Genomic DNA, 15,339 nt, shown 5'->3' with positions numbered 1-15,339 from the left:
GCACAAAGCAAAGCAATATTAGGTCTATTGTAGGAGTAGCATGAAAAAAATTGCAATTTAGCACCTCATTTAGAACACCTCTCAGAGTTCTTCCTAGTCAGTGCAGTGAGTGTTAGCTCTGCATGAATGAAGCTAGAGGGTACCAAAGCAGATCTCTCACATCTTGCTATCCCTTAGTAGCTACATTTTATGGAGGAATATTATGGCCAATTGTGGATTGTCCAGATAAGGTGATCAGTACTGACTAGTGCAGTATGGCTCTTGTCTAAAATTCCCAACTTCCTCCCAAATCTACTGAACAGCCCAAGTCTGGGACAGCTTGGGAGGAGCTATGCAGGTCATCTTTCAAGGGGAAAGATAATGCTGGTAGTGCCAGTAATGTGTGACAGATCCATTTTGATTGAAAATCTGCCCTGGCATATTAGGAAGGTGCCAAAATTGCAGTTCAAATACTGATGTCTCAAACTCAGGAGAAGCAAGATTGGAGCAGAGGTGTCACAGTGACTCCATCCCAAAGACAGAGCACTCAGCTGTCTTCTTGCAGGAGGTCAGCCTGTGTCTGTGTGGCACCAGGGCTGCCTGTCTGCTCTGAATCTGCTCGCCCAAGGACAGGACAGAACCGGCCAGACCAGCTTAGAAACAGCTGAATGTTTCCTTTGTTAGAAAAGCTGTTTGAAAGGTCTTTCCTATGTTTGCCCACTGGCAAACTGTTTCAGGAATGCATAAGACAAATCCGTGAATGAATTGCAGCACAGGTACTAAAACGTAAATCAGCAATTTAAGCCCAGTGACTGTAATTGTACAGCCTCATCAAAAAACACAGGAACTTCCAGTAATATAGACCATCACACTGGCACACACTAACAGATGCTCTAAGCATGAACAAACACTGAGAACTTTCTTTTTTCACTATCACCAAAGAATGCTATGTCTGGTATGCATATACTTGAGTATTTGGTCTTGGGACCAGATTTCTATTTACCCTCCTACGATACAGACACTTTTAACAGCAGAGCAAGAGACCACCAAATTGAAATTTACTGCAGTGTGTTAAGAGCATATTAAATAAGATTTTAAATGTTTTATTGCATCACTTACCTCAAAGAAACTATTAAACTGTCTACCATGATTTTTAATGCAAGGTATCTTGAAGTGAAAAATACCTCTTCACTGTGGTACAGCACAATGAAAATCACACACAAATCCTAAAAAAAGAAAGGAGAAAAACAATTAATACTGCTTATTCAGTATTTCCCAGGATTTGCATAAAACTGCATACAAATCTACATTAGTCATCTCTACTTACACTGAATATCCAGTGTGTGTTACAGAAATAACACACACACCGTTTTTTTGCAGCAGGATTTCAATATTACCAAAGTGCTCTGCAGAAATACTGCGGGATGCAAAATCTTGGTTTGATTCCCAAGAAGGCAAATCTGATGTTAGACTTACTTGCCTTTTTAATTTGCCTTCTTGGTATACTTGTGTAACAATAAAGCAAACAATCTCATTTAAAGTCTTTTGTTAAAAAAATTCATAGAAATGAAACTTGGTTACCAACTTCTAATGTACAGTAATATTATTAATATACTCTGCACCTTAAGAGCAATGCAAGGATGACTGTGAGTACTTACACAGTTTGCAGAAAAAACCTGAAGAGCAGTGTTGTTTCCTCTACCACAGATGGAAAACCTGCCCACAATGAAGTTAAATGCCTTGCCCATAGTCAAGGAGGAAATCTGCAGTTAAACTGTATTCTGAATATAAAGTTAACTGATCCTTATTTCTAAGTACTATTAGTGCATCACGCCTACTGTGAACACACAGAAACCCTACCAGCCCTTGGGAGGATTACCCTAACGCACTTTCATTTGTTTGTAAATAATTTCAAATGTTCAGACCTCTGGGAAGTTCTTATTTTCTTAAATTTGAAATCATATATTGGACATCTAAAATGCACCAGGATTTTCAAGTGGAAAAGAGATCCTTGCAGTAAAGAAATACAACATAAATCAGAAGGGCTGGTGGGGGAGTGGCAAGAAGGGAGGAAAAGAGGGAATAAAACACTATTAGAAGATAGATCATACATTTCAAAACTTGGTCAACCACTGTCTGTATCTTTCCCTTTACAAGTGGTTACATGCTGAAATGCAGTGGAGTGAAGAGAAACAAGAGAACATTGCTGTTCACAGATAAAGAGCTCTCCATTTCTGTCAGACAGCCAGATAGTTGAAAACTGCCTAGAACGGGACAGGACTGACAAGAACGTAAGAAATGTGCAGTTAGATAAAGTACAGATCCTGCTTCTAGGAAAGTGCAGATTGCTTGCAGGTAACTGGACAGTTTACATATTCCCCATCCTTTCCTAAAAATCAAACAACAAATTTGGTTTAGGAAACCCCAAAATACTTGTAACATCATCAAAAGAGAATTCCACAATTGATTAATGATTTGATTGTTTAGTTTTTTAAATGGAAGGCATTAAAAGTTGAGTACTTGGGAAAGTACCACAACAAAAGTTCCATATGTAACAGGTTTGAGTTAGTCCTGAGGAAGAAAGCACTAAGGCTGAGCTAAACTTCATCCTCCCCTGCAGCTTCACAGTTGTCAGTAGATCTCGGAGGTTTTCTCCAACTTCTTCACCATTTTCACTACTTAACACTGTAAAATTGGCTTGTTGTAAGATGGGAAGCACTTCTGAAAACAGATTTTTAGTCTGGATCTCCTGCAACAATTCACACCATTTGAGATTTTAGCACTTTCAGTAAAAGCTGCATTCCTTTAAACATTAGACAAGTCTACACATCCAGCACCACCACCAGACAGATCCCCTAACACAGCATTTACTAATTCTGAACTGAGAAGGAAATAAATGTCTCGCTGCCTACAACCTGACTCTTAACTACCAGGCATACTGAGGTACAATAGTTGTTTATATCACTTATTGAAGATGGAGGATCTGTCTATAACATGGATTGTAACCAACATGGTTTCATATTCTTATCATCTTGGGTTTTTTCCAGATGTACTCTCTTTCAGATTTTTCACTCCATAATAATCTTTTCATCCAACAACCTTGTATGGAGTGACACAGTCTGAAAAGAACCCTGCTATGGGATACAAAAACATTGAAAAAGCAATGTACACTCCACTAATCCCTTCTATAAACTGCACCTCATTTGAAAAACAGGAAAGATAATACAATAGATCTAGTTTTGCAAAGAAACAAGAGAAGGACCAGAGTGTTTCTGGAGGCTGTTCTTAAAAACAGCGCCTAAAGTCCATGCATGTGTTTTCAATTTTTTCAGTTCATTTGTATCTTCATTGTCAATGGCAGGCTGCATAACTAACTCTACTTTCAGCTGCATTTCAATGCCTTTTGCAAAACACCTCTTACCACAACTCATAGATGCATTTCTTTTGAAATATCATTTGTAGCACATAGTGTAAAAACTGCTAAATATTTAAGTGACTTTAAGAGCTTAGGTGCTTACAGCCTACTGAAAGGCACGTCATTTTGGCAGTGGTGTCTTTGATAGGAAAATGTGCAAATGTGACAATCATTTTCCCTCCAGAAGATCCAGGGCAAAATGAATACCTGAAATGGCTATACAGTTAACACTGGGATTGAATAACATGGATTTGGCAGGGAAACTTTCAAAAGCCTGATGAAGTGTACTTGTGTTCAATAAGTCTTGCATTGTAAAAGTCAAACTGCCTTCCCAGAAGGGGCTGAAAAGCACTATAGATCTTTCTAGCAAAAACTCTAGTAACCCTGCATACAGCAGAATATATATTCATTTCTTAACTGGAACAACCCACAGTCTTCTACTTCACAGAGTCAAAAAGGCTTTCTCCACTGCATTAGAACATTTGACTTTTCAGCAATGTTCCCTATTTCACTTCCAAGCTGGATTAAAACAAGATTGATCTATTTTGATTGAAACTGGGTAGAGGGGAAAAAAAACAACAAAAACACACCCTCCCAGAAAACCACCTAGCTAAACCAACCAACAAGCTCACAGGATGGGATAGAATACAAACCTCTCCAGAACCAAGGGGTGACAATGAAAGGGAGAAGTGATTCATTGCATGTAATAAATTCTGCATTAGGTCACAAATTATTAAAGGACTCTGCTTAAAGTCTCCTCCCCTTTCACACTGCAGGTGAGTGCTTGTAACACCTTCCAACTGCTGCTGCTGTCTCAGCAGTTAGCCTACTGCAATGAGCCAATCATAACCATCCCTTGATATTTACTGACATTTACCCAGACTCTTTCTCACACCATTAGAAAATAAAAAAAAATGGGTGGGGATGGCCAGTAAAAAACCTAATCTAATAGGCTCATAGGCAATCACAGAAATTTGCTGATAAGGACAAAAAACAATTTCTCAGAGAGTTAATGACACAATACACAGAATTATCTGGACAGACAGCACAGACACAGAAAGTTAAGAAAATAGGAAGAAAGATCTTCTGAGAAATCAAAGATAAGCATTACCCTTCAGCTAATTAACTTCAAGAAATGTCTTCCTACTAAGAGGTTTGAAATTTTGCAGCAAGCCAATGTTATCCCCACCTCTAAATTATCATGGGACTACTCACACGTGGTTTTTCATGTGACTGTGCCCTTTGTGCATTGAGAGTGGATGGTATTTCACTTCCATGAATTCCTATGTCATTTTAGCATCAATCCATACTTCTTGTAAGTCCTGTCAACACATACATCTGCATCTTTGTATTAGCTGTAACAGAAATTTCTGAACATCTGAGCATCTACAGGACCTACTTAATCAATCCAAGCCCCTCTATGTTAACTCACAACAGGAATGTGAGATTTATCTTATAGAAACAGACAGTAACCCAACCAAGTTCAGAAGTGCTCTGAGCTTTTAGCCTCTTCCACATTGGTGAGTCACATATGTATGAAGGCAACTTCATTTTCCCTCAGTATTTATCTTTTTGGTCAGATTATGTATCTTGCCAGCTACTGACAATAGCAACTGGAAGCAGGTATGAAAATTGAGCATTGTTCAAAATCATGTTTTCACTGCCAGGAAAAATTCTCATTTTGGTTTCGGTTTGGTTGGTTGGTTTTAGTTTGGTTTTGATTTTTTAGGGGCTTTTTGCTTGTTTGTTTGGCTTTGGGTGGGGGGGTAATCATAAATAAAGAATATCTAGAAATGTTTTAAAGAGAATCACTGCCTTTGAATCTGCTGCCTTGCACATCTGTAAAGTATAGTGTTGGTTTAGTTGTTCAAATCTATTAAATCATGTTCGTTGCAAGTCCTTTGGATTGCATCCAAAATTCACTACATTTGCAAGACTTTGATAAAGCACTCACAGTTTGCCAGGTTTATCTAGCTACATAATTTGTGCATACATCCAACAGCTTGAACTGCAGCTGTTGACACTTACTACCAGAGTTTTAATCTCTTCAAATATTCATTAACTGTATTAAAACATACACTTGTCTCTGAAAGCTGCATAAAAGAGAAATCTAGCATTAGATCTGATGAAAAGTTCTGATACTTACATGAAGAAAACATTTTATTTAAACAAAAACGGCAAGTTGCTCCACCTAACCCTGCAGGTACCTTTCTTTTTCATTTTAAATGCTTTGAGAACTTTCAGGTTCTCCTTCTGGCTGTGCCCAGAACTACCACAGTCCAAGAAAGCTCAGTGCCTGTCTCCAATGTAAGCTTGATCAAGACCCAGTTTTCACTTCTTTGCCTGAAATCTCACACACAGAGATCAGTAAGTGCCCCACAAACACCAAAAGCCCTGAGCTGTGTCTGAGCCATGCTCGGGGCTCGCTGGGTGCCCCAGTGCTGCTCCCGGGAGCCCTTCCCGGCTGCCACAGGGCACCCAAGCCTAACAGAGCAGTAACAGAGAGCCCAGAGCCACCCTGGGCTGCTCAGGAGTTTGGTCCCTTTTCTAGAGCTGTAATTCAGCAAATGTTTCGCTTCTCCGAGAGCAAATTCAGCTCATTTGGCTGGATTTCAGCAGAAGAACCATGTAACTCGATTAGTCTGCATCCGACCCTATAGCATCTAATTGCTCTCTGAAAATCTAGGAGGCAAAGGTGGCAGAATCCAACAGTAACCATACACAACAATGTCCAAAAATATCCATTCATAAAATGCAAATTTTGGCTTTTAAAAACGTAGTCATTCTGGAGGATTCCACAATGCAAAAAATTTGCTTCCATCTCTCTTGAAGAATATATAATTTAAGACCAAACAAGATCAGACATTAATCTTGTAAGTAAAGGGGAGAAGCAGAAAAGTGCATGCTTATAGGTCATGAGCTGCATCGAATTTGAGTAGTAGGATTTGTTTCATTTAATTTTTCTTAATCTTTGTTCACAACACATTCTATATTTGATGAATGTGCATTAGTAATAAATACCATAAAACTGGAAGGATTAAAATAATGACCCTGGCCTAAAAACTCCTACTAATGTCTTCTTGAACTCAATAACTGGCCTAAATATGGACTTAAGACCATAGGTCTGATAATCAATTAAAGTATATTGTTGTGGTATAAAATATGACATGTAGTTAGTTAATTGACACCCAGTTCAATTGCAAAGAAAACACACTGGAATAGCTGTGGCAAACTAATTACTAATTCTAACATGATTTACAATCAGCAAACTCTGAAAAGATAGTTTATGTGGAGTTCAGACTTACCAAACTTTAAAAAGAGTACAGAAAACACAAAATCGAGTGTCAGAAAAACTGAATTAGTTGTTCTTTTTTACATCTTTGAAATAATAACCCAGAAGAATGATACTTTCTGAAGATTCAGGCTGCACCAAAATTCCTTTGTTAGTCTGATTTTATCCCCTTTTTACCTTTTGAAAGTATTAGATAATTCTCACAAAAGCTTGCTGCATGTAAAATTCTCATGTGCAGTTTCCAGGCAAAGGACAATTATGCAAAACATAAAATGAATCACAAAATTGAGATCACATTACCCTCCAAATTGACAAAGAGATCTTTGGGATGCAATTGTGTGGAAACAATTGCAAACCTATCTTAAGTTCATTTCAAGGTTTTAAAGTGATAGGTTGTGCAATTTTGTACATCCCTGAAATTAGTTTCAGAACTGTGCTTAACCACCACGTGGTGATTGGTTTTTTACCTTCCCTTCTCTGTCTAAAGAGGTACTGTAAGAATCTTGACACCAGCTTGTCACCATTCACTGGTTTAAAGAATTTCAATTCTTGTCATAACTGTTGGGGATAGCTAGTGCAGAACCAACTAGAAAGACCCTATATAAGACAAATTCGAAGATTCAAAGTGTGCAGAGACTGAGCAGTTCTGTTCCCATATGAAAGACCTTACTCAATGTTCAACTGGCATATTCCACTTGTGCTGTGTACATGTGGCTGAATATTCCCTTTCCCACAGATCCACTAACACTCATTGCACACGCAACAATTAAGAACTCCCTGTTCCACACTTAACCACCTCAGAGAACTGAAAGGTTCTAGCAGTTTTAGCATTTGAAAACCATGAAAGCTATCACAGCTCTAGATATTAGAAAACATTACCTCTTCTAACAAACCACATTGCATGAATTTTAATGAATTTTCCTTTCCTTGTGAAGAGCTTTTTGCTGCAATCTGAATCTTCTAAACCAAGAATGTAGAAGGGGCTGAACATGTAACATTAAACAATCTTTTTTAACCATTCAATAATCCCGATCAACACTTATCTGATTACTGATGTAGAAAGATATGGAAAAAAAATAACATTGAACAGCCTAAAAAGTCAGGTAGAAATACCTGAAATCTCTATAAGCACTGATACAAAAAAGGTGAGTCCCTCATTGCTATTAAAAGCAATGAAACAGAAACACAGAAACATATCTGTGTGAACACTGCTATGGTTGAACTTTGAGAGTCTTGCCTACAAAATGAGCAGTAACAGCACAAATTTGTTTTCAACAAGTTCCTGATCTAAATACTTTTCTAAGTGTAAGTAGGTGGAGTGGTGCTTTAGATTTGGTTCAGGTACTATTTTGACACCCACTCCATTTTGTGGAAACTCAGGTAAAACTGTCTGCTGTGACTGGTAGTTAGAATGCCCTTGATGGAAATAACTGAGAGAAGGATTATAAATGAAATGTCAGTCTACAAATCTATTTATTTAATAAAAGTCTTCATGAGACTGATATTGCAAGGCATCTAACTGCATTTCAGAACAACTAGGAATAATGGAAATTTCTTAGAGCCCCTGTTAGCCATACTGATTTCTTTACCTGTACGTATGTGAAAGAAAATTAACTTTCTGTATGTTCTTTTCAGAAGAGAAAAAGAAAATTTAATCTTGAACCTTCTTTAATGAAGGCCATTTTCAGAATTGAAGAAAGGCTGAAAGTTAGAAACTTTTCCTAGTCTGCCTTCAAAACACAGGCTCCCAACAGCATTTAACTGGTGGTTCAGAGGACCTCCTGTCTTTTGCATGAAAATCAAGGACCCACCAGCTCCACTCAGAGAGTTGTAACACACCCTGTTTAAAAAGGTCAAAGAAAACAAATATTTCAGCAAAGCTAATTGAAGGCACATGTACAAGGAAAGTAAAACACAACATATTTCAGGAGTATAATCAGCTATTTCTTAGTAATGCAGCTGGCAGACACCCCTCTCATTATGTAAAAATAATGTGTATTACATAATTATTGTGAAGCTAGAAGATACCTTCCTTTTGCAAAAAGGAAACATGATTTTCACCAATCTGTTTAATAAGAATGTCTGTCTATCAGACACAAGTCCTTTTTTCTCCTTTTTTTTAAACTGCTTCCCACGAGAATGGTGTTCAAGAAACTGTAAATACATGCCTAAGCATCAATATCCTCCATGTAGTAAAAGAAAGGACAAAATATAGGAAGCTGTGCCTCAGAGAATAATTTTAAAGTATTAGGCAACATTCAACATCATTTATAGGTGAAGAACAAGTGTTCCTGTTGCTAATGTACCCTCCGAAAGAAGTATTTCATTTACTGGTAAATAAATACATGTGTGTGTCATTAGCCTACCACAATTAACTCTCTGCATTGCTCCAACACAAATAGAAAAACTGATGTAAACTACCCTTTCCATAAATTATAGCTGATTCACAATAACAGGGAAGTAAAAGGAGTCAACAATTCCTCTTGTGAACTCACAGAAACATTTGTGACAATATAAAAATCCTGAATTTCATAGCTGTGACTTCCTAAGGAAGGAATTAAGCAGCAGGTTTAAATATATCACAGTCCTCATATTTTATTTTTTTAATTAAAAAAATTTCTCCCCATCATATTACCTGAGCACCTACAATTTCAAAATATTAACTTTTACAAAGTTCCTTCTGTTCTATGGGCATGATTTCTGAGGTGTGACCAGTGTCAGAACACAAAATAGAAGACAGTATGAGATGTGGACTTGTAATCTTTGCTTGCTTATTCAGAAATGAAATATTTTCTTTGCTGTATCAGTGGGAACCATCTCTCTGCATAAGTAATACCTCCAAATAACAATGCTTTATGGAAATATTCCTATATTATCCACAGCAGATAAGGACAGAAGTGTTTCAGTACAGGAACAAGGAAGACTGCAAAGTCAAACCAAACCTCTTTTAAACTTGTTAGCCAATCTCTAATGGCTAAACTGAGCCTTCTTAGTCCTTGGAGGAGATCACTTTGCATCTCCCAGTTACCAGAGAAAACAGACTTGTCAAGAATGACTCAGTATTTCTCTTCTGGGCAGCTATTCATACCCACTATCATCAGAGATGTTTAATTTTCTAAAGTTAAACTCTGCAGAGGAACAGTTACTAACTGGAACATGTACCTATAAATACAACACAGGCATTCTATTGAAATTAGAAGGAACATCCTTGGGATTCAATTTCAAACTTCAGCTACAGTGACTCCAAGGGCTTCTATAGCATTATTCTTGATATACTAAACTATAAAATGGGATAAAAACAATTTCTGGGGAACTTCAGAGATTTCCCTGGCTGTTATGCAGCTCTCTGCCTTGGGTTAAGCATTCTAAAGGAAGGCTGGCATTCCCTCAAGACTGAATTGGTCTTTGACACAGAAGAAAAATCAGGGGAAAAAACCCCAAAGAAACCCAACCAAAACCTATTTGTTTGTAGAGGTAAAAGCAAGACAATTCAGTGGCAGTTTATTAGTCCATACTCTTAGAAATAAAATACATTTATAAATGGATATAAATGGCCAGGCCACAACCCAGCTTGTCTCTCTCCCCTGAACAATGTCCTGGTAGCCCAAGGACTATGCCCAGTGTTCCAGTGCAGAACTGCACTGCAGACCACTGACTCCTGTACTTTCTCTAATGGAGATTAATGTGGGAACACATCCCAAAATTACTCATCAAATCCTTTCCTACTCAAGTTTTCAAGGACAAGTGTTTTAACATACATTTCAATACTGCCAAAACTGGAAGAAAAACACCACAGGTACCCAGTGACAGACATTTTCTACTAACAAATGTCCAAGAAAAAGTGACCGAGGCTTTCATAATAGACTCTAAATATGATGAAAGTCCTCTTCTGCAGTCAGCAAACTGTTATTTTGGCAAAAAAAGAAGAGATTTCTCTTTTCTATCATGCAATTCCTACATGACTTGGGCTTCACTTCAATCAGCTGTGTTCAACTCAGCTGTTATGAAAAGGCTGAGCAACAGCTTGGCTGTGCTGTACTGGGGCATGGAGTGGCACAGGGGCACCATCCTAAACATTCAAACAACACCTTGTCCTCTAGCATTTGGGGTCATTTGGGCACTAAATACTTACTAAATAGTTTCAGTATGTGAGAGAAACAAAAGGCTTCAACTGACCAGAGGCCAGACACAAGGATGTAGAACTTCTCGGGTACCCATGTGGGAATATGGGACCACTAAAAAATAAATGACACATGTCCAAAATAAACAGCACTGAGATTATTGTGTCATCCTGGTAACTGCTGAACATGCCTTTGCTCAATAAAGCATAAAAAAAAATCAACTGTTCACATCAAGGAAATGGCATATACTAAGACTTAGGTGTTTTGTTTTTTAAGAGGAAGTATAGAAAACTGTTAGATCATAGAGAGAAAAACAGCTCACTGTGTAGCTTACATCTTCATTGTGCATTTCAGAGTCTAGATTCCTGGAACATCTTGAAATGAATGAGTTGTGCAAGATTGTCTAAATTATGTTGTTATTAAATAATACTATAAGAATGATGAGATTCTAATTTATTTCTGATTAAAATTCTCTCTGATGTGAGGCTTCCCACATACTGGTACGGAAATGAAACAATGGAATTTGAAGATTTATTGTTTTCTTTTATGATTCTACATAATGATGAATAATAGGTCTAATAAGGGATCTTGCAAGAGCACTGTGAAATTAAGTATTTTTTTCATCATTTTAAAATAGAATACCAGAGAACTTCAACCCAACATGAAACAATAAACTATCAATGGAATTCTGACAGCCAGCTGGAAGAATGGCAGTAAATTATCTTGTACATCTTTTGCAAATATTAAATTCTGAATGCAAGTAAATACAGGGATGACTCAGAGAACACACTGAAGAGCTGTTTCACAGAGTTCTATTTAGCTTTCATCCACAATAAAATTTAGTTGAGGTCTCCAGCACAACAACACAGACATTCAATATGTTTATCTGTTGGGCTGGATATATATAGAATCTTACAAATAGTTCAGTTCCAAAACTGGACTGGCAACCAAGATAGTAGCATCAAATGCCAATTGTGCTGCCAAGCCTTTACCACTTAAAGGGGTACATTTGCAGAGGTGAGTCTCTTTTCTATGAGAAGATGTTAATGGAGAAAAATGGGGAAAAAACTAAGTTACTAAGCTTTAATTAGTAAAGATGACAAACAACACTATCCTAGTGTATTTTCAAGAAAGAGAAAATTAAGATTCAGCATGATTAGTGACAGCTGAAGAAATGTACAATCTCCATGTTCAGAAATATAGAAACAATTTAGATTTTCAGTTCTACCCCCAAGACTGATGCCAAGACTGAATATCATTTTTCTGAAGTCCTTATATGGTTCAGGTTCCCGAAATATCCTAATGCTTGTATCAATCATAACCTCCATGTGGTGAACCCTTCAGCCTCCTGCATTTTAAAGTTGAACTGCAAGATCCTTTAAGTGTTGGGAGAGAGAGCTGTTTATTCTTATCCTGTCAGCTTGAAAGGGATTTTAGACATCCTACAAATCTTGTCTTGCTGCTATGCCTCATGTGCTCTGGTGGTCTACATGACAGTTAGTATTTCAGTCCATTTAGTGTAAACTGCACGAACAGTTACACTCCTACAGGAGATACCAGTCCTTGACAAAAAACACAAAGATAATAACTTATTCAAGGAATTTTGGGCTATCATTCAGTGAACAGAGAAATTGAAACCTTTCACCAGCTGCAAATCAAAATCTCCCTATTAGGAAATTTATGAAGATGCCATCCAGTGGTCTGTGAAGAATGAGTTTATGGTTGACAGATAAAAGATCCAACCTTGCAGAATCACCAACAGCCCCTGTCACCCTTGCCAGTAGCATTATTAAAAAAACCTAAACAAGTCAGGAAGATGCCTTTTTGACTTCCAGTCATCTTTTCCAGATCAGGTTCTAGTCTTGAGTTTTTCTCAGCCTATAAGTAAACTTGATACTGCTTCCAATAGTAGTTTGCTTAGAGAGCAGGAGTAAGACGTGATTGTAGTCTGACTTTGAAAGAACTGAATCAGCTTTGCTACTTGAAAAGTCATTCACCAGAGCTAATGCACACAAGTACCCACACTTATACCTGCAAAAGCCAGAAGGGTTGAAGAGAAAAACCAGTAAGAAATACCATACTTCCCTGTAATTCCTGTATGGGCTTGCAGAGAAAGGTAGGTTAAAGAAAACCCCTTTTCAACAGAGCGGTGGAAACCATCAGTACAGTTAGTAACTGCATAGTAAAGAGGTGACTCCATCCTGCCTCCCCATTTAGCCATACACTATTCAGAATAAGGTAGCCCCAAAATACTTGTAACATAGCAGTTTGAGCACAATTATTATACTTAGACCCTGTACCTCACAGTTTAACAATATAGCAGCTGAGGAGGATACCAAGAGGGGGAGGTGTGACTACCACAATACAGGTCCACTCACTGACAGCATATCCAGCCTTTTGGCTCTATCTACAGTCACTGACATTTCAGATTAAGGTATAAGAATACCTTTTGTCTGTATATAACAAAAGTTTTAACTTTGCTCACTATCCCTGTAAATCAGATGCAGCTTAGAAAGTGTACTTCATAGTGTAGTTTCAGAGTTGGCAGCTGTGCTAGTCACAATGAAGTCACTTCTCTCTTCTGACCACAATAACAGCCAAATCTAATTCAGTGTATCAAAGTCATCTACAATCCAGAAATCTCTGCCACCCTTAGACCAAGTTTGGGACTTTCATAACCATTCCTGCTCAAGAAAATCTATTCAAGTGGACTTGGCCTAAGCAGAGTGAATAGGGCCCATATTGCATCAGGTAAAAAGAAATCAAAGGTCATCTCTTGGCAGTAGAGCCTGAGCTTATTTGTGCTTGAGGGCAAGTTATTACAGCACACTGACCCTCACCCGACATCACTCAGTGCTTCCCATGTGTCTGCAAACTAGAAAACAGGGACTGAAAATGTGAATGTAAGACTTCTTGAATCTGCATGACAACAAGAACAGCCTATTACAAAACACTGACAAAGGAAACCAAGTAACTCCTCCGACACTGTGGACTTCGTTTGCTGCCTTATAAAATCTGTATGCCAGAGGTGATAGAGTGCTCTTTTAAAAATGGGTGACCAAATTTCATATGCTGTCTTTTGGGGATTTGGGGTTTTTTAATCAGAGTCTACTGCTGCTGCACAAACTGCTTAGAGTCAGGCAGTCTTATATAGTGACTTTTAATCTTCTAAAGTGCTCACTGTTGGAGATAGGTGAAGACTTGCTGAAAGGAATGCAACTGGAATGGGATCACTCTGGGCACTGCTTCACACTGTGCTCCCTGTTTTAACATAACATCTGTATGGTCTGAGGAAACAGGCATTTTGCATAGCCCAGAGTTTTGAAAAGCCCTTCTAACATAACTTTAGGAAAACAGCAAAACAAAAAGCAGAAATAAACCCCACCTTTCTAAATCTTCCAATGCCAGGAAGCTACATTTGGAAACAGTTTCTCCCCCATTCCCATTTCAAAGCAGTAGAAACAATCACAACTAAATCACAAGCTCTAAGGTTCAAAAGAAATCAGAAAATGATCGTTTATGTCCAATTTTAATAGTATGAAAGCAACAAAGATATTTTGGGCATTCATGCCCTCATGATTCAAAGCTGCATTGTTTTGAAGGATTGTTTCTTGTTTAAAATAATTCTGAGTTATTATTATTTAAATTTTGAACATGCTCTTAACTATCACTGCATTCAGCCATGGTGTGATGAATTGGCCAGCAACAAACACAGGAAGAAGGCACAGATTGATGACAATTGATTAATTACAGCAGCATTGTGAGTGCCTATATAATAAATCTGAACCTGATCCTGCAACACTGAAACGAAAGTACTCCAATTGCCTTAATCTAAGCAAATTTCTGAACTGAAGGGGGGCAGTAAGAAAAAAATTAAAAAATAGACAATCTTTTCAGTGTACAATATGTATTAATACTACAAGTAATGCACGAAGAAGAAGTATAATAAATTATATTTTTAATGGCTGCTTATCACTACAAAAAAATCAAAACTAACATCCTGCCTTAACCCCTGTGTTTCAATGCATGAACAGCATTTCCTGGGCCAACAAAACTGAACAATACTAGAAGTTAATGGTTAACCCACTCTATTCTTTTAAATCCTTATTCTTATGCTGGTTTAGTAAAGTGCTTCAATTTCACATAGAGCCCCTGAAAATCAGCAAGAAAGTTTGCCCACTATTCCCCACTCACTTCCCCAGCTTCTGAATGCAGCTCCACAGAACTACAAGAAAATGAGACAGCTTTCATTTCTGCCAGATTAAGTAATTGCATCCACTCCATACAATTTATCACTCTTTTGGGCAGCTTGTGTCATGGGATGACATTTTATTGTAATTATGCAGGGTGGGATTGGACAGACTCTTGCTTCTCTTTGCCAATCTGATAAGCAAAAAAATTTTTTTTTTTTTACTTTCGTAGAAACTACATGTTTTAGATAAAAATAACCAAACAAAAATGTAAGTATAATGCACAACCAACTAATGATTTGATGTTACCAAGTCAGGACTACAGCAATCATCTTTACTGTG

General features: G+C 37.7%; 1 protein-coding gene across 1 annotated transcript in view; it reads right to left on the bottom strand.

The window, feature by feature from the left end:
* THSD4 (thrombospondin type 1 domain containing 4) overlaps positions 1 to 15,339 on the bottom strand; it is a 244,824-nt gene that overhangs the window by 223,281 nt on the left and 6,204 nt on the right. The window contains exon 2 of the mRNA XM_077785884.1: positions 1,099 to 1,205. Coding sequence (XP_077642010.1) covers positions 1,099 to 1,127 — 29 coding nt within the window. The 5' untranslated portion in view covers positions 1,128 to 1,205. The remainder of the gene's footprint in view (positions 1 to 1,098; positions 1,206 to 15,339) is intronic.

The sequence above is a fragment of the Lonchura striata genome, chromosome 11 (genome assembly GCF_046129695.1).
Source record: "Lonchura striata isolate bLonStr1 chromosome 11, bLonStr1.mat, whole genome shotgun sequence".
NCBI classification, from domain to species: Eukaryota; Metazoa; Chordata; class Aves; order Passeriformes; family Estrildidae; genus Lonchura; species Lonchura striata.
This window is presented reverse-complemented; position numbering and strand designations above follow the sequence as displayed.